The sequence below is a fragment of the Xylaria bambusicola genome (assembly GCF_022495145.1).
Source record: "Xylaria bambusicola strain CBS 139988 unplaced genomic scaffold F5B22scaffold_26, whole genome shotgun sequence".
Taxonomy (NCBI): domain Eukaryota; kingdom Fungi; phylum Ascomycota; class Sordariomycetes; order Xylariales; family Xylariaceae; genus Xylaria; species Xylaria bambusicola.
The window spans coordinates 268852-287397 of NW_025953579.1; the positions used below are offsets into that span (position 1 = coordinate 268852).

Below are 18546 nucleotides of genomic sequence, written 5' to 3' on the forward strand. Positions count from 1 at the left end.
TTGCAAACTGAAAACGCATCGAAACTTTATATGGGAGCTGCGCGGTATCCTGCACAGTATCGGCTACGTGCATCTGTCATTCATGTAAGTTTGAAATGAATCCCTGTTTGAGTTAGCAGCGGTTGTAACATGAAAGCATGAAAGGATCTCACTAACCTACAGAGTGAGATACATCCACAGGCCTCTGTTATTCCTGTATCAATTGTCTAGCAAGGAATAATGCGACTGCTGGCAGTTTAAATATATCCCTATCGTTTGAAATATAGAATGACTGCAGCTGGTCAGCTCGTGGATTGTTTGACAGTACAGTGCCCGCTTCTGTTCATCCTTACCATAAGAGACTCCTATTGGAGAGCGATCAGTTTCCAGACAGGATTCGCCTTGATCCATGCTGTTTCCTTAATCCCGGCAATGTTAACCCTATATGCAATGCCGTTTTCCCACCTGATTTGTAGTGCGAAAACTCGAGCCACGCAGTTAGGGTCCTGAGGGTCATAACGCCGAGCCACCGCAATGAACTCTGACGGTCTAGTATCTTCTCTATCAAAACTTGACCAATGCTTAAAATCCATTCTCTCCATGGTCCCAACCTCACAATTCTGCTTATCTAGGACAGACGGGTAGCTTCCACTGGTGTAATAGTTTAAGTTGTTAGAGTCGCAGAAAGTTGGAGGGTTGATGGTGAAGAGCGCTGTACTGGCCCAGAAAAATAAAATATGGCCCTCCGGGATGCCCCGGAGTCTGTCTTCCGACAAGTTTGGGAGGTTTCTAAGTATGTCCGCGGGAGCAACCGTCTCTGTGTTGCCCCCTTTCCACGGTGCAGTGTTCCGAATAGACCGTTTTTAAAAATCATCGAAGCGATTGATCCCGTGCTTGAGGACTGCATGTACACCTAATGGATTGATTGTATGAGCAAAGCATACAATCTCCGGATTTTCACTTTCAGTTCGAAATTTTAATAGTCTATCAGTATGACCGCCATTCAAAGTTACAAGCGAGATCTTACCTAGCTAATCTGACACTCCTGACACTCCTGACACTACAGCTAACGCGTCCAATCCAACCCATCCACGACCAGCTGGGAAAAGAAACTCTTTGGTTGAGCGAGGTTATGGGCAGCGTGGTCTTGTCGTCGTTGCGATGTAATCCATATTCAGGCACCCAAGAAAGCGAAAACTCAAAGCGGGACCGTGGGTGTCCCCAATAGAATTCTTCGCCAGAAATTTGATGTAGTGCATCCTCAATGCCTCTGAATCCATCGTATCTGTCCCCGTTGAAAGAAAATTGCCGGAATGTGAAATTCTGGACCAGTCGGTTATATTTGTCCCAGAATTGCTCCGATGACGTTATGAAACGTGACATGGTACCGTTGATGCGTTGCGTTGTTAGCACATTTCCAACCGAATACAAAGCAAAGCGAATAGGCATGGAAAATGGGGCAGTGTTCTTAACATCCGGGTCCAGAAGTGGGTGTTCAAAGCGGGACTCCTCACAGAAGAACCCTCCGCCGCATGACCACAGGGCTTGGTGTCGAGTAAAAATCAAGCAGCGTCGAGACATGGCAAGCTCTTGCAGAGTCCATCCGCGACTGTTCCATGCACTGAGTTCGAAATCGCTACCAGATGGACTCCAAAATCCGGTTTGGTGGGACTCGCATGTGGTCAACAAGGAAAGACCAGCGCTACCAGTACCGGGGGGAATTACTACCACCTCCCTCTGTTCAAAACTGCGGGTGCCTGGGCGAAGTCCAGCCAAGCCAGACATGGAGTTAGTGCCGCAAGCAGCTATAATTGTGAGGAAAGCAAGACCATAGACCTGGGACATGTTTCCTATCTGCTCGCTTTTATCCCCGTCGTCATTTTGGATTATACATAGAGCGTCCACCCAAAGGAATCTAAATCCTAATAATTGTACCAACTGAATAGCATCGGAGATGGTTTGCGGAAGACATTGCTTCGTGAGCTCGCCTGTCTGACCCAATATGTATATATTCTCTGAGGTCAAGGTTGCCTGTTTGGGTGAGCCCCAGACATAACTCAAAGCTACATACTCATGCCCTCGCTGAGTATGGTCAAAGTCTTCCAACGTGCGCACACAGAGATCTTTGAGGTCTATAAAACGAATTCGACGAATCCTAAACCAAAGTGAATGCTTAATTAGCAAATAATCACATGCAATATGAAATCGTACAATGACAATTTATCGTACCGCCTGGCTTGGGGGTTATCGTGTTCTAGCTGGGCACACAAATTCTCGTGTCCAGAGTGACAGAGACGTAACCAATGGCGCAATAAGTCGATATTCACAGTTCTCGGACGCTTCCTCCCCGAAAATAACATTGAACTGGGGTCAAAAACCTCGTCATCTACCCACTCACCAGCCCCCACGTCACAAGCTTGAACGAAGTTAGTTAGTGATCTCAATATGCAGTTACCGTGAGCCTAAGCAAAGAAAAGTAGAATTCTCGCTCTAGAGGCGAGCTAATGATGTTAGGCGAGTCAGTAATACGACCGTAAGTGTTTACTCCTGCCCTGAACACAACCTCATCACCTCGAGGGATGAGAGCGCCATTATAGTCGGTCAATCCTTGTCGCAATAAGGTATCAAATATCACAGAGCACAATCCACAGTGCTCTGAATCTTTCTCTATCCGCTCAAGTGAGCCCAGATTGACTGGCCAAGCGCCCGAATTCTTCCAGGCAGGAAAGTGCCTGGGAGTCCATCTCTCGAAATCCCCCGCACACTCTTCCACAGCGCTTTTTAGCTCTGATGCAGTCGCACATGCCAACTCTTGGAAGGGGATTTTACTGCAATGGGCACAAAGTCGAGCTCTCCTCATGGTGTCTATTTCATGAAATGATAATGATATGCTGTAAAACTTTTCGGGTGCGATCAATAGATTTGACACTGGTGATGTTGAGGTGTTGACCGTGTCTGCCTAATAAGCAAACGCTGATCACGTGAGTCTTGCCCAGACTTCTAAGGTAATTGAGCGCCTTTAAACTAATATCAGAGCATTGTTGGCTGGCATGGCCTACCAAGGTGTCACCGACCAGGTAGTCCAACTAGGGAGGGGGGTGTGTAGCAAATTGTGGCTGTAGCTGATTAGACTAAGACACTAAAATCCGCAAGTACCTCATTTCAATATCTATGATCGCCAACTATATCCAGTAGATGGCGCTTTCAGCCAATCACGACTTCATGTTACCTAATCTAATTAAGCACCGCAACGATGGAATCCTATGCTAGGCCTATGTATTGTTTCTACATGGCCCGAACACTGGATCGACAGTCAACCATATGTGATATTTGACCTATGTAGGGATCTGGCTAAAGACAAGCAAATGAGCGGACTCGGTAACAAATTCCAACCAACAAGGCTACATAATCTCTAGGTCAGGCATTAAACTACACTCAGCCGGACTTCCTTCTCCATCGATATGTAAGACGACCCTGGACGATGAAAGGAAAACACAGAATGGAACGTTCCAATCGCAGCCATCTAGGAAGGAAATAAACGACCGATAGCATCAACACTGTAGATTAGCTACAATCGGGCACAACATGGTAACGAGTAACGTAATAAAGGAAAGAAGTAATTGCCTGACGCTGATAGAAGAAGGGCAGAAGAAAGGAATGAGTCGACTTTTACGGTCCTAAGTACCCTCCAGGTTGACCTTTAGAACTCTCTCACGATTATTCGGGTTCGGCGTTCTTGATCATGGCCCTTAGCTCCGTGATACGCTTCTCATTCTCAGGATTTTTGGCCGGGGCCGTGTCCAACTTAGCCAACTCCAATTTTAGATTGGCAGTTTCGAGCTCCTGCTCCCATCTTTTGACATGAGGGTCATCCATGTCTTCTTCCCTTTTAATTTTGAGCTTTATCTCGACGATTTCTAATTCGAGTTTCAGTTGGGTGGCTGCAATCTCCCAACCCGGGGAGTTCTCGTCTTCCATTTCTTCGATGCTATCTCGAAGCCTTAAGTGCTCAGCTTGAAGCTCTTCGATCCTTCTCAATCTCTCATCTTATAAGGCGTACCGTCAGCTTTTATTGTTCATCTTTCTGGAACTCAAAGATACCAAGAATAATGAGTGCTGGATGAGTGCATGCTTACCCAAGTTGTAACCCATCAAAGTGGTCATCTTTCGCTGGGGCACGAGGTCTTCCGCGTTCTCGATGTTCCACTGCTCGATCACCAACTCAGCTTGCTTGATCACTTTCTCTATGACTTGGATGACGTCCAGTCTGGGTTCTCTTTTCTTCTTCTCGTGGTCCAAGTCGCGAACCGCCTTTTTTCTCTCATTTATCCAGTAAAAATACTCGAGCTGGATCTTAGGGTTAGGAGGGTCTGATTCTAGGATGTGATTCGGTAATTTTGATTTATTGCTTACAGCGTTGATGGCTGGTTCCGGAACAGGCCGATCTGTATTGTATATCCTCCCTCCGATATCGTGTACAGGTTTACCCGTCATTCTCAAACTTGCTTCTTCCGTAAGGGTTTCATTGTCTTTGTTTCCCGGGATAACTAGTGAGCCAGAGTCGCCTTCTGAAGCTATTGTCACACTTTTCTTGATTTGGCGCTCAATATCTTTCAGGATCTCTTCCATCCGCAGAAAGTACGCCTCATGCAGAGGCTGACAAGCTCCTATCAGCATTCCCCGCACCTCCTTGTCCTTAGGACCAATTACCCACGACCCGGAGTCGCCATCTTGGGTTAAATCAACTTGGATAGTAGATACTGACTGCGGATCTGCACGCACTGGTAAGCCAAAGACCGCATCAGACAGAAGCCGCCCTTGCAGAGAAGCCCGAGGAGTCAGAACCACAACCTGGCCATGGCCATCAACAGGAATACTGTTAGTATATCTAATCTGAGAAGGTAGGGCGTCGTTAAGTTTAACGAGTGCCCAATCGAGGGAAGGATGAGTTTCTATATCATGACATGACAATCTTGAAATGATGCTCAATTCACCAATATGAATTCCGCCGCCAGAACTTGCGATCGGGGCAGGAGGCGAGACCCCTGCGGACAACACCTCTTTTGCCGGTGGTAACTGTGAAACCGAGACCATACTCGTATATCTTTCACCAGGGAAACTTGTTGGCTTGGGGCCTTCGAAAAGGTCTTTCAATTCAGATACGTCGATCTCCAAAGGTCCAGGTGTTGGGCCAGAGTGATGTGGGTAAGTGAAAGCATGGGCTACAGTCAGCGCGAAATGTTCACCGTCTGCCACAATGATTCCGCCTATAGTCGCTTTGCTGATAGGTTGATTATCCTTCCGTATCTCTATTCCTACTGCGTTCATATTCTCGGGGATCTTGTCGACGAGTGTATGGACCGTGTATGCTCTCAAATCGGTAGATGTCATTGCTGGGATATCTGACACCATTAAGGCCTGAACAGTGACATGCAATCTTACGCAAGGCCAACTTTGAAGCTGACTGTCGTCAATTATCCTTTTTAGAGCACTACTGTAGTCTCGGTCGTCACATAATACACCGACGATCGGTGAGGCGCTGTATTTTGTGAGCCCCAGGAAGAAGCATCGGATAACGTAAGGTTTGGTAGGCAAGTTCAGCTCCCGTAGTTCTATCCTACAGAGCTCCAGAATGGCACCCTGTGTTTGGCTTGCGTCGTCCTTAAGCTCGCCAGTAATGTTCCAGAGCGTCAGTCCCGGCCCCGACCATCCGGTGGTCGAGATCCAAGAAACCTCAGCCCCAATGCAGTTCACATATTCAGGTTTTGTCCGCCTCAGCTTTGGCAATAAAAACACCAAATCTCGTTTAAAGAGGCGCTGTGGAGGTGTTGAAGCAGCTGTTGTCATTGTTGCACTCCGAAGAAACATAAATTGTGTTTGTATAATCAAGGAAAACTTGTCAATTACATCGAACGGACAAGTCAAACATATTGAAGAAGAAAAAAGAAAAAAAAAAAAGGAAAAAAAAAGGGGACGAACCAGAGCATTATCTTTAAATACCCCGCTCTTAAGAAGAAAATTATCTTCCTTGATTGGACGAAGCTCAGCTTGATTACAATACAGGTGCCAGATATAATCAGCCATTCTATAGACGCCACCATTATACAAAAATATAGTGCTGTTTTTGCTAAGTGCTCTAACAAATCGCTAGGCTTCTATAATAGATCCTAAAGTGAGGTTACGCTGTTTATACCAGCTAGAACCGGTAAGGGTCGGCGTATGCACGAGCTGCTGTCACGTGTAGGTTGAATCTCCAAGGTCAGGTACAATCATAAATCTCTTCAGTCTCACAGTAGGTATCAAATAAGACTAAAGTTGAAGAAGGGAGGAATCTCCTTCGAAGCATGTATGAGATAGATACGTATTATATGGGGTTATTCCGCATACACTGAGATTATATTCACAACGCGCCGTTGGTGTGTAACGTAGACTTTACCTCATTAAGCCCAATTTTCCGGAAATTCCACTGGGGAAACCATCTTCTATTTGGTACGAGGGCTGAAAATAGTGGAAAATTGCCCTTAATCAGGTAAAGTCTACTCTACACGCCAACGGCGCGTTGTGAATATAATCTCAGTGTATGCGGTACATGCACTCTAGGGACTCCAAAACACCATATCACGACAGCTGCATTTACCAGAAACAGAAAGCCATTAGCAACCTTTAATTTGATTGATTGATGGTGTTTAACGTCGTGGGGGTATAGGGACATGGCACGCTATCCGCTATCTGAATTACCTAGGTATATACATGCAGTGGCTACAGACGCCAATTTCTCGCTTCTCGGGTGCGTTAGGTCATAACCCCACGTCTACTCTAGTTCGCCCTTGTCACAATGGCTAGCCTGTATGCCACTCAGTCAACAACCCCAAAAGGTCTGCAATACACCAAACTGGTGTATCCGGGCGGTCTGTATGTATATATAACCTCCGAATAGCCATCCAGGCCCCTACAGGGCGGGCTACACCGGCTGTTGTGACAGTCCTTCTAGCAACCTGTAATTATATAGGCCAAAAGATTCCATTAGTTCATAACACTCCATTATCTAAGCATGGTGGCAGACGTAGGTGGGACCCACCTAGGGTGACCCCTAGTAATCTCATAACCAACCAACTCCTTTTCGGCTGTTGGTGGCTTGAGAAGACTCTATATACAAATGATCTACCAGCCCAGACCGCCTGGGTCTCTAGGGTCTGTTTCAAAAAGCGAAGTCTGTATAACCTCACTTTCCAATATTGCCCAATATTGCCTGCATGTCTTGGAAGGTCATGAACAGCCTGCAATGGTCCTTCGTACGGCCGAAGCGCAAGGCGAACTGCATTCTTCAACCGGCACAGAGGTTACACGTGTAACAGATCTAGATAGTTAAGCCATATAGACCAATATAGAGCTTCGTTTCTGGCCCCGTAAATGCCCCGCTAACGTCTAAGATATGGTAATGCGGGGATTGAGTAAATTACCTTGTAAGATATCCTTTCCAATGAATAGATTAATTAGGAATTCAGCTTTATAAAAGTATGGGAAGTTCTAAATTTCAAATGGTCGATACAAGTATTGTCTTAACGTCTCATTACAGAAGCCGGTCATTACTAGTTGCTATTTTATTATCGTATCCTTAGTTAGGTTTCACTACTTGAATAATCCCAGTCACAGATTGAATAAGTACGAAGAAAACTGTCAGGAATATACCAGCCATTATGAGCCAGAATCCCCACCAGCGTTCCCAATCCCTAGTGTCGTGTATCCATTGAAAAATATTGCGTGGTCTGGCTCTCTCAAAAGCTTTTTCAATATTTTCGAGTCTCACTTGCCAATACCCATAGTATAACTTGCTATGTTCCGGCTCTTCACGACAATACCTGATATGTTTATCGACCCGCCCAGCAGAAATTTGTTCATGGAGCCACCTATTGCATCTTGCGTCGTTCAAAGGTATGAGGAGGCTAATAGTCGCTAGGGTCTCATCAATATAGTCATGAGGTAGAGGAAAACTAAATAATTAGCTGACTGCTGTTTTCGTTTCTATTCAAAGTAATCGAAATTGACTTACTCCTGTAAGGCCTTCATACGTTTTAGTACGGACACGTTATGGAAAAGGTATATGGTTGAGTCCTTCAAAATTAAATGGTAACTAAGATTGCTTGTCCATTTGAACTGAAAGCCCGCCATTCTGTTCATGTCTCCAATATTCATGCTCTTTGGGAATCGGCCGACAGCTTTGTCTGAAGGCTTATTCACATAATCTGTAATGACTGACTTCAAGCTACGGTCATCGGCCCATGGCAGTGGCGTCTCAAGTATGGACTGATCTAGAGTTATGCGATTGTGGATGCTAGACATAAGCCATAAGCGGACCGCAAGTTCGATGGACGTGGAAATCTTTGACAGGTCTTGGCCAAAAGTCGAAACCTCTTGACTGACAAGACTTGCGATCTCTTGAAGTGGAAGATCCAGATGGGTTCGCACTATGCCGACAATGGAGATTATATCTTGATAGGTCTTGACGGCATGATGTTGGATATTTGCCCATTGCTTTTCGTCGCGAACAAGATTAAAATAAGCGTCGACCATGATATTCTCAACACATGTAGATGATTGTGGCCACAGCTCGTTCACGAATCTATTTTGGGTGTCTAGAGTGGCATCGTCGTTAAAAAAACCTACAAGCAGAGGATTTCCCGCACTCTCATACGATGCCATTGTGAAAAATGACAATGACGTCGCGAAATTAAAAATCCAAAATATTCGTTGAAAAGAAATGGGTAAGGAGTAAGAATCAATGAGCTATTAGGATTGAGTAGAAAGTAAGGTTTACTGAAGTTGTGTTTTTCCACCGGGAGGTGTTGGGCATTGGGCACCTAGAATATATCAACCTCCAGCGCGGCGGGTGCTGCTGCCAATTAGGCCTCGTTACTTCTTAGTAGACTTGACCTGCATATATTGAATTCATAACTATTGATCACGGTGATGAATAGCTTAATGCAGCTAATGGTAGTCCCTTGCTTTATGTTAGTCATATTTTACGCAGCTATCCCGTGGATGGCCTGTGGGTGCGGGGGAACCTAGCGATACACTTATCTAGAGGCTTGAGTGTGTTACACGTGCAACCTCTATGCCGGTTGAAATATGCAGTTCGCCTTACAATTCGGCCGTAGAAGGACCATTGCAGGCTGTTCATAATCTTTCAATACATGCAGGCAATATTGGGCAATATTGGAAAGTGAGGTTATAGACTTCGCTTCTTGAAATATACCCTAGAGACCCAGGCGGTCTGGGCTAGCAGATCATTTGTATATAGAGTCTTCTCAAGCCACCAACAGCCGAAAAGGAGTTGGTTGGTCAAGGACTAATGCAGCCCTAGTTGATCATTATAATCTGAATTCCTAGTTCCAAGCCCAGTTTCCTGCCCTTGTTATAGAGTGTACCTCGCTCCGCCTTTTCCAATAGCAATGACTAATGTGAGATGCCACCTCCATAGGAGAGTCGAATAAACTGCTTAGCAACAGGTTCCGGCAGGCTATAATGGAGAAGGGGAGAAGCTCAAGAATACCAGCTACGCCTTGTGCCGGCTTCTCATAATCTTGAAGTGATTGGCTTATCGTACCATGCATGTTGTTACAGTAGGCCCGCCTCGACCACGAATGATTATTATCAAGTTTCGGTATGGTTGAAAAATAGGCAGGTTGGTAAGATTGGACGTTTATGCATCATGGGAACGATTGGAGGGCATTGGGTATCAAAGTAGCACTTACCAGGTCAGCCTACCCTATTAATCTCCCAACAACCCAGCCTCCTACCCCCCCTTGCGAAGTTTGATGCGTGTTTACAAATCGGGGGATGTGGCTGGACAGGGTATGGAGCGTGAGACCCCAGTGATACGATGCTGAGAATCTCACATTGCTTCTTCTCATTTTAGCCGACGGAACTCGCAATGATATGGTGGTAAGACGATTCGCCCCGTTCATCTGTCGACACTGGACGCTAATAACGATATTATAAACAAGCAGATCGGAATTAATAAAGTGAACAACTTCTAGTTCTTTAAGTCAAGAGCTTTGATCTTTCTACTCGGCAAGTGAGCATACGAATTTAAGGTCTTAGAAAATGACGTCGCTGACGTAAGTAACTCACCCCAGGATTTGAGGCACGAATTATGGATTAATGAAGCAGTTCCTATAATTATAGCGCCAATAGTAAAGAAGCGATATCACCAAGTACTATTACCCTAGCCTGTGGACTAAATTCTAAGTAACTGCTTTTAAGTGAGTCACCTCGCTTTATTCGCTAGGCAGGAGGGAGTCTCCTGAACCAACTTGTAGAGCTGCGTCACAGGACTATATAGCCCATCTTAAAGAGCAAAACTTAATCTGCAGTTATCGGGCCATTGCAGCTGCATGTCACCTGCTGATAGAGATAGTATACTTTTCCCAATCTTCCGAACACTTGGCGAGTGACCTACCTACACACCCGCCTACACCTAGAAGCTATCAACAACGCTCCTTAGAAGTAATTTGATCACGGTAAAAGCAAGAAAGACAACTAGATGAGCAGTTAATTAAGCATTATGACGTCCTTCTATGAAAGATTAGTCTATTAATGTCATGGGGAGGTGTCCCCGGAGTGAAGCTTGGTAGTAAGTAGGTAGCACCCGGGTAGTAGATAGGTAGAATGTAGGGGTAAGGGCTCAATAATATTGATTCCTGCCTTTTCTCCTACCAGAAGGGGGCCTTCTCCTCCTTGTATACTTGGCCAATCGAGCTATCTCCACTCCTTCGGCGTAACTTCTGGCCTAATTCTTCTTGGCCCTTGACAATTAGCGATTTCCACCCAAAATAATCATGCGGAAGATATGACTGCAAGTGACAGATATCCCATATGCCAATAGTGTAATCAGCTGACAAGAATAGCCATTGAATTATTTTTGATTGTCTTTCTTCGAAGGTTTCCGTCACGTTAAGAACTTGCTTCTGTTAATAACCGCGGAGATCTTAGAAGCCTTAGCGGCAACCTACCTATGCTACATTATTGATTCCCCGTGACCTAGTCTATACCCCGTTTATGAGGAGACCATTAGCCCCAAGTGATATATGCTACCTCCCTGAGAGCATTCTGTAACACACAGCCACCGAGAGAGCACGTCATACCTAGTGGACAAGTCCGGCACCCATCCTCTTCTTTACCTCGCGCCAGTACTGTACCCTCTTCTGTTCCCTGAGTGTCTTGCCCCAGCGCACCATAATGAGGAAGACACTGCAAATAGCCAAGCCCACAAAAGCGGCACTAATGAAGCAGTTTTGGTACCCCAGATTCTCGACCCAGGGAGTGATCCCGTACCCGATAGCAAAGCTCATCGTGTTCCGTATAATAATGCAGGTCGTCAGGGAATCCCCTGAAATATCACGGTACGTGTCGATGAGGTACGCCACTGATAACGTGACGCCCATTGTATTGGCGAACGCTGTCGTGCCCATCGCGAATACGAGGCCGAACCAATGGACGCCGTGAGCAGCACCAACACCCCACAGGATTAGAGACGAAGGGATCACGATGGTAGAGATGGAGAACAGCCAGAGACGGTGCTCAGGCTCGGACACGCCGTTGTTCTTACGGGCTAATCGAATGATGAATCGGTCAGAGAATACACCCGTGAAGGCGGCTCTAAAGGTTGTGAGTAATGAGTCCCATTGCTTTGACGACTGTGAGTATGTGAAATAGACTTACGCAGCAGTCACACCTACAAGGCAGGATATGTAGGTAAGGCCAACCATAGCGGGCTGAAAATTATAAGGCGGCCCGCTTAGGATCAGCGAAGCCGTGGCATTGAGAATGTTGAAATAGATGAGGTAGGTACCGTAGCTGAAACCAGAGTAGAAGACCACCGGCCACGAGAGTAGCTTCAGGGACTGCCAGGCCCGGTAGTGCATCACAAAAGGTCTCGGCTTGTCAACGAGAGAGAGCTTTTGCCAAAAACTCTTGGTGGGCGTTCCTTCAGGTGGTGTTTTCACACCTTCCGATACTGTAAGTTGATCGGGACCATCGTTTGACACTTTCTTTTCTTCACCTGCATCTACTGCCACTTCTTTCTCAACACAACTCCGGCTCCCTGCTGTAGCGACAACGCCGACGGTTCTGCGGTCATAATTCGTCTCTTCCATGAAGAGGAACAGAAACACGAAGGTAACCGCGCAGAAGATGGCCGGGATGTAGAAAACCCACTCATAGCCTATGCCGTCATTGATGAAGCCGCAGATGACGGGCGCGAAGAAATTGCTGCCCGCGAGCGTCCAGGCGTACCAGCCCAGATACGTGCCCCGCTCGTGCGCGAAGAACAAGTCGGCGATGGTCGTCTCAGGCAGGGCCTCGATAGGCGCCGCGAAGAAGCCAGTCAAGATAGACTTCGCAATCCACTGGCCGTTACCACGCGCATAGGGACCCCAGACCGTGACGGCCGTCAGAGCCGCGAGCGAGATGAGATACGTGAGGCGCTTGCCGTACTGGAGGGCGAAGGGCTGCCAGAAGAGCAGCCCCCAGCCGAGAAAGAGGAACATGTACCCTGTTCCTGCATTGAGGTCGGACACGGTAACGGAAAGAGCCGAGGATAGCGGCACGATGACCGAATACACGACCGAGAGGGCGATGCCGTTAAACCAAGTGTACAGCAGCGCGCAGGCGAGGGCCAGGTACTTGCGGTTCGGACTCCAGTTCAGCGGATCTTCCGGGTCCGAGGATGGCGTCGGGACCAGCACAATGTCCTTCTGATTCGCGGAGTGACGTGTCGCCATTGTATGTTGCAGATCGACGAGATGGACGGTGCCGGGAACTAGTGACTCGTCGATCTCGCCATGGCTCAGCACGGCGGCTGTCGCTGACATTGCGGCGTAGAGGTGTTTTCAATACCTTCACTAATACCTACTGCCCTACCGCTAGGCTATTATGTGAGTCAAATTTCCCGAGAGAAAGATCAGTTTCATAAGGTACGGTTAGTAAGGTCCTGTTCAAAGATAAATCGAGAACCAATCCCATAACCGTAGACAAGTAATTATACTGCCTCGAAAACCCCCGAACGAACCCCACCCAAATCTGACATGGTTCCTATACGGGGTGGTACATGTCGCCGACAATCTGTTGATCTGTGACGGGCCTGGGATGTGATTCGTTGTACACCGATAGCAGACGCATCACCTCCGCACATGACCAGATAAGGAGGCGGCGCCTATCTCATCTCTACAGGGTTTAAGGACCCACTAGATAACCTATTGTTCTGTGATACCATACTTGTACTGTACTTTAGCTTAGAGTTAACATTATTTTTGCCTCGAACTTTATATCTATAACAGGAGCTGGGCGAGTTGGTCTGTTCTCCTTCACAACGGCTTCTCGGGTGGAGCTGGCGGCGCCGAGAGCGCACCGGGCAATGCGGTGGCCGAGGGCCGAGGCGTCCGAAGATGTGGGGCAAACGAAAGCTTTATCAGTAGCGAACCCCGCGCCGCCGTTAGTCACTTTGTGGATTCAAGACCTGGATAACATATTTTGTTAGGGATTGATATAAGAGCACAGAGTATTGAGTGCTAGACGTAGGTGAGGCTATAATAACCGTTAGACTGTTCACAGTCTAACGGCGTCGTTTTTCATGTTCAACATTGAGTGTTTAAGACGTCTTGGTCGAGACTAACCCCCATATCCAACACCCCTGGCGAGTTCTAGTAACCCATAGAGCCTACAGCGTTACATCTGCGTAGGTCTTTGCATCATCATCATCAGGGCTTAATGTAGATGATCGACCCCGGGCCAGCCGTCTCAACGGCCCTATCCATCGCCTCCTGGAAATCATCCAGAGTATACACCGCATGAACAACATGCCCAGCCCTCTTACCGAACTTCAGCAACCCCGCTTCTGCCAGGCGGATGCATGCTTCAACATCCTCCCGCGCATACATATATGATCCCTTGATCGTCAAACTGCTCATCATAGCCTTGAGGTAAGGAATTGGCAACGTCTCGTCTCCTCGCCCGCCGACAAGAGTCACGCGACCCCCGTCCCGCAAAGATGATAACGCAGCCGCGAAGTTCGGCGCGCCGGTCGCTGCAGGAGGCGAGACATCGACGACAGCATCGACCGGTCCAAAGGCCGAGAGCGCAGCACCATCTGTCTTGACGTCGCCGGTCAACTGCACCGTGTCTACGACACCTGGGTACGTCTCCTTCAGCTTAGCAAGACCAGCGGCATTGCGACTCGCAGCGATGACGCGCGCCCCCAGGGCCGCAGCCACGTCCACAGCAGCGGCGCTGTAGTGTCCCGTAGCTGGTGTGATAACGACGCGCTCGCCTGGCTGTAGCGAAATGCCGCGCATGGCCGCGTAGCAGATCACGTTAGCAGGGAAGACGACGAGCTCGCCTGGGATGTATCCGAGACCACCCGCCTCCGGGCTTCCGAACAGACGCGCTTCATCGAGGCGGAAGATAGTCTCCAGTGGCGCGGTCACGTACTCGGCGAAGAAGCCGTTGCGCGCGAACGTTTTGTAAAGGTGCTGCGACGCGGGCGTCGGACCGGCGAGCACACCTCTGATGATGTTAACGGAAGGGTCGTCGCGGGAATGGATGAAGGCCGAGACTATGACGAAGTCGCCTTCTCGTAGCGCTGTAGCATCCGGTCCTACGGCGGCCACGCGGCCGATGCCGAAGGACCCTGGGACGGCGGGATAGGGAAGCTTGAAATAATCTAGATCGGCTTTGAATATGGGAGATAGGTTGGAGTGTACCAGCGACGCCTCGAGCTTGACAAGCGCAGAGCCATATTCTACTTTGGGGATAGGTACCGACTCTACGGATGCTGTGCCTGGGGCTGTCTGCACGACAGCGCGCATCATAGAAGGAAGGGAGGGGGCCATTTTGGTTATGCGTGAAATTCGGGGATGAGTTGGAGACTTTATCGATGAATGTTCGAACTCATTTTCTCTAAAGAGCCAGTGTTCCGTCGCTTTATATATGAAGAATACTGTGAGTGTCTTCAATATGCTAGATGTCAGATTTCTCACTTACAAAGCTCAACGCGAGTTGAACTGTGAGAATACGAAACCAGGTTAGCGCCATATCTGTACATACGGATGCTCGAGGTCGAGACTGAAGTTCAATCTGACGATGCTTTCTATTAGATTACAATATTTTCTGCATAATCCGGCTATAGGAGATGTAGCAAGCATGTCCATGCCGCCGCTCTATCACGTAATGTCAGTGTCTATGATCACGCAACACATGTAAACGGCTATAAAGCGCATACGAAACAGGTTTAGTGGGATCTGGAATACGAACCGAGGTTAGTCGCTGTGGGTAAAGCTTCACCGCTAAGCCAGTCAGCGTTGATTTGTTTAATTTGTCAGTCCCGCTATCCCCGGAATCCCGTGTCGAAGACAACCTCATATGCACTTGGTGCAGCACTCGTTGCTATGAGTCAAGCAAGCCTGATTGATAGTCTCAAGCGACATCTACAGGGCGTGATGTCAAGGGTTTTAGGTGTCCGAAAATGACCGAAAGTCTTGACGCTGCGACTCCATCCCGCGACTCACAAGGGAGGCTTGTGCGTGTTTCCTCCTAACCTCCATCGCCGATGCCGCTTCATTAGCATCTAGTGGTTAGCTGGCTAAGATAAGATGCTGCCGATCAAAACTGCAGCTCCTATTCGGAAACGCAAAGCCCACAGAAAGTCCCGTAATGGGTGTGCGAATTGCAAGCTAAGAGGTATCAAGGTGAGCTCGCTTTTGTTGATCGTCAAGACTGCGACTAGGTTGTTTCCGGATCCCAATACTTATCGGATAGCTCACAACTCATTTCAATAGATTCAAGGGGTACATGCTGACACCTACTAGTGCGATGAGACAAAACCATGCTGCAGGAGATGCGATGCATTCAATGTAGTTTGCTGTTATGGTTCCAAGTTCTCGCCCGAGAGCCTTTCTGCCAAGCCGAGTTTTCGGGTGCATATAGGTGCCGCTCCCCAGGCCGTTGTGCAATCTCCACCAGCTCCCTTACCTATCTCGGGGTCTCGGCATAGCTTAGAGATATACCAGCTCTTAGCCAGAGATATTCCCCTTATCGAGAAGTTCCAGAAACGTACGGCCTGGACGCTAGGGACAAGGGCAACGCATCATGTTTATGCGGAGAAAGTCCTGCCTTTAGCATTCACGGTATGATGAATACTTATATGCCCACATCATTATAATTGCGATAAATAGCCCTGGAGACTAACTCATTGCTGCCAGAACCCGCTATTAATGCATACCGTTCTTGCCATGGCTGAAATGCATGACCTGGCCATGGAACCCTTCGGAACCAGGCGGTCATACTCGCTCACGTATCACTGGTACCACGCTGTGTCCTCCATGCGGCAATATCTCAACAGACCCTTCGCGCCGTCCGATGGCGATGTACTCTGGATATCTGCAAACCTGATAAGCATCAGTCACCTGGCCTACGTAGAGGAGCGATACCCCGAAGAAGCTTGGCCGCTTCGCTCGCCATCCCCAGCCGACCTCCTGTGGTTTACCCTTTGCGACGGTCAGAAGGTCGTCGCGGAACTAACGAATCCCACGAGGGATAATGCTCCGTTCTATCTCCCGGCGAGTGAGTTTTCTAATTTAAGTAAGTGGGTGAGTCGGCTAGGTATGGCGAAAACAGGGTCGGAAGAGCGCTCGACGGCGAAGTGGCTTCCTAAGGAGTTTGAGGCGTTCTTCGAGGTTCTGAACTCCCGCCGAACCGACGAAGGCAATTTTAGCAATCGAGAGGACATTGATGAAGAGGGTATTGGTAGGATTCATGGTGTTAGAATCAATCCCTATCATAAAGCTGTCAAAATAGCTGTTGAGTTGTTCGAGCGCGAGCTGGACCATGAAAACATTCTAGCGCATGTCTGTTTCTTTAGAGCGCTCGATGCTCCGTTCCGCGAGCTGTTGATCCGCAAAGACGAGAAGGCAATGCTTGTGCTTTTATACTGGTATGCCAAGATCTGCGATCGGAGGATCTGGTGGTTGTGGAAACAGTCTTGCACCGAAGGAGTTGCTATTTGCAGGTATCTGGAGAGAGCGTGGACTATATCTGGGGATGAGGTTGGGTTGCGTTTGCTTGAGCTGCCGAGAATGCGTTTGATGACTGCTTCGGGAGTGGCGGGGTAGTTTCGCTCTAGCAGCAACAGTTTCAAGATGCGGGAGAATCAAGTTTAATAGCCTAGCAGCGACTCGAGCTGCAGAGAGAGCTTGGATGATAGATCACAATTATAGACATAAAACTACACAAAAGCTTACTCGAAGAATTTAGCTTTCTCGTTCGATCAAAGTGCGTCAAGTACTAAAAAGTGATTTTTTTTTCTATTTGCATAACACATGATGAGCAAATGAAAGTAGTGAGTCAAAGCGGAACAGAGCAAAAAAGAAGAAAAAAAAAATAGCGACGCATTGGTGGAATTGAACGCCGGTCGCTATGTTATGTAGATACAAAAGTAAAGTGCAAAAGCGAAGTTGTTATGTTGTTTTTACATTTGACCCTGAAGCCAGGGTTATCTTCCCTGTGTGTTGGTTACTCGCTACTTCGCTAATGAGACGGCTGTTAACATAGTGTATGTATTTCAAAGTCAGGCTGGTTCACAAGTCATCTTAACAATACAACCTGTACGGCTTAGGATGATATTATTCTAGACTCATATATCAACACTCACAAAGAGCATATCTTGTTTATGGGATGTATTGAAATTACAGCGATATTAATTTCTACATAATATTTGATAGTGCCTTCACTCAGAATGATGACCGGAATTCTAGTCACCATAGCAGAGTGGATCAGATCAACTGCAGCTAGCCAAGCCCTGTTGAGCAAGAGGGGACCTCGCAGTTATGAATAACGTTGTCTCTGTCATGCTGATACTGAGATTGCGGCCATGGCAATTCAGTGATTTATTGAATAGCTCGTTTCATCGTGTGCTGCAGTCAAAGAAACGGAGGTGTAGGTGTGAAGGTGTGGCTAAGGACCCTTATATGCCCTTGTCCGTTTGCAACCCCAACAATACACAGTAGTGTGTATAAGAAGTAACTTCGCTCTACCAATATGAAGTTGTAACTACACTTTACAATTCGTTAATATCTCCACATCCGAACTTATATTGTACTTTTTAAGAAGCGCTTATAGCCAGCCATCGTAATCAATTCAGTTACAACTTCATCAATCGTACGAAAACGTAATGGTTTTGCCAAGCTCTGAACTACCGGAAAACCAAAATACCATGCCGCTCTCTATAACGGACTCAATAATGGGATATCAGCGTGAATGGGGGTATATTTTTGCGATGTTGATGACTCAGTACGGAGTGCCCTGCTAAGTCGTTGTGTCTGCTAGCCTTGACTGTCTGACCGTAATCTCTGTGTACCCGCCGGATCTCTAGGTAGGTCTGTCGCACTTTGTCAAAAACGACGCCTTTAGACTTGCAAGTGTAACGGTAGTATACATTCTCCACCTGAGTGCAGCAAGTTCCATGCAGCCTTAGGCAGTGCGTGGCCGCCTATGATGAAGCCCAAGCAGAGGTAA

General features: G+C 47.5%; 6 protein-coding genes across 6 annotated transcripts; 1 reads left to right on the forward strand and 5 right to left on the reverse strand.

Annotated features, from left to right (window-relative positions):
* Positions 1-791: 791 nt before the first annotated feature.
* F5B22DRAFT_226510 (heterokaryon incompatibility protein-domain-containing protein) lies at positions 792-2554 on the reverse strand. Its single transcript, XM_047969801.1, has 2 exons — positions 2209-2554; positions 792-2134 (listed from the first exon to the last, which is right to left on the reverse strand). Exons 1-2 carry the CDS (start codon positions 2337-2339, stop codon positions 1003-1005), a joined length of 1263 nt encoding a protein of 420 aa, XP_047829970.1. The 5' UTR covers positions 2340-2554; the 3' UTR covers positions 792-1002.
* A 991-nt stretch (positions 2555-3545) lies between these two features.
* Positions 3546-5900, reverse strand: F5B22DRAFT_226546 (uncharacterized protein). Its single transcript, XM_047969802.1, has 3 exons — positions 4393-5900; positions 4116-4326; positions 3546-4025 (listed from the first exon to the last, which is right to left on the reverse strand). Exons 1-3 carry the CDS (start codon positions 5845-5847, stop codon positions 3697-3699), a joined length of 1995 nt encoding a protein of 664 aa, XP_047829971.1. The 5' UTR covers positions 5848-5900; the 3' UTR covers positions 3546-3696.
* A 1671-nt stretch (positions 5901-7571) lies between these two features.
* On the reverse strand, positions 7572-8788 carry F5B22DRAFT_226550 (uncharacterized protein). The gene is made up of 2 exons (XM_047969803.1): positions 8030-8788; positions 7572-7970 (listed from the first exon to the last, which is right to left on the reverse strand). The coding sequence occupies exons 1-2, from the start codon at positions 8677-8679 to the stop codon at positions 7595-7597; spliced, it is 1026 nt and encodes a 341-aa protein (XP_047829972.1). The 5' UTR covers positions 8680-8788; the 3' UTR covers positions 7572-7594.
* A 1739-nt stretch (positions 8789-10527) lies between these two features.
* F5B22DRAFT_610316 (major facilitator superfamily domain-containing protein) lies at positions 10528-13104 on the reverse strand. The gene is made up of 2 exons (XM_047975190.1): positions 11701-13104; positions 10528-11637 (listed from the first exon to the last, which is right to left on the reverse strand). The coding sequence occupies exons 1-2, from the start codon at positions 12849-12851 to the stop codon at positions 11124-11126; spliced, it is 1665 nt and encodes a 554-aa protein (XP_047829973.1). The 5' UTR covers positions 12852-13104; the 3' UTR covers positions 10528-11123.
* Positions 13105-13253: 149 nt separating this feature from the next.
* Positions 13254-15037, reverse strand: F5B22DRAFT_226636 (alcohol dehydrogenase). The gene has a single exon (XM_047969804.1). It carries the CDS (start codon positions 14865-14867, stop codon positions 13737-13739), a length of 1131 nt encoding a protein of 376 aa, XP_047829974.1. The 5' UTR covers positions 14868-15037; the 3' UTR covers positions 13254-13736.
* A 589-nt stretch (positions 15038-15626) lies between these two features.
* F5B22DRAFT_647428 (uncharacterized protein) lies at positions 15627-17144 on the forward strand (the record flags this gene model as incomplete). Its single annotated transcript, XM_047978869.1, has 4 exons — positions 15627-15722; positions 15843-16160; positions 16236-16596; positions 16651-17144. 4 exons carry the CDS (start codon positions 15627-15629, stop codon positions 17142-17144), a joined length of 1269 nt encoding a protein of 422 aa, XP_047829975.1.
* Between the last annotated feature and the right edge of the window lie 1402 nt (positions 17145-18546).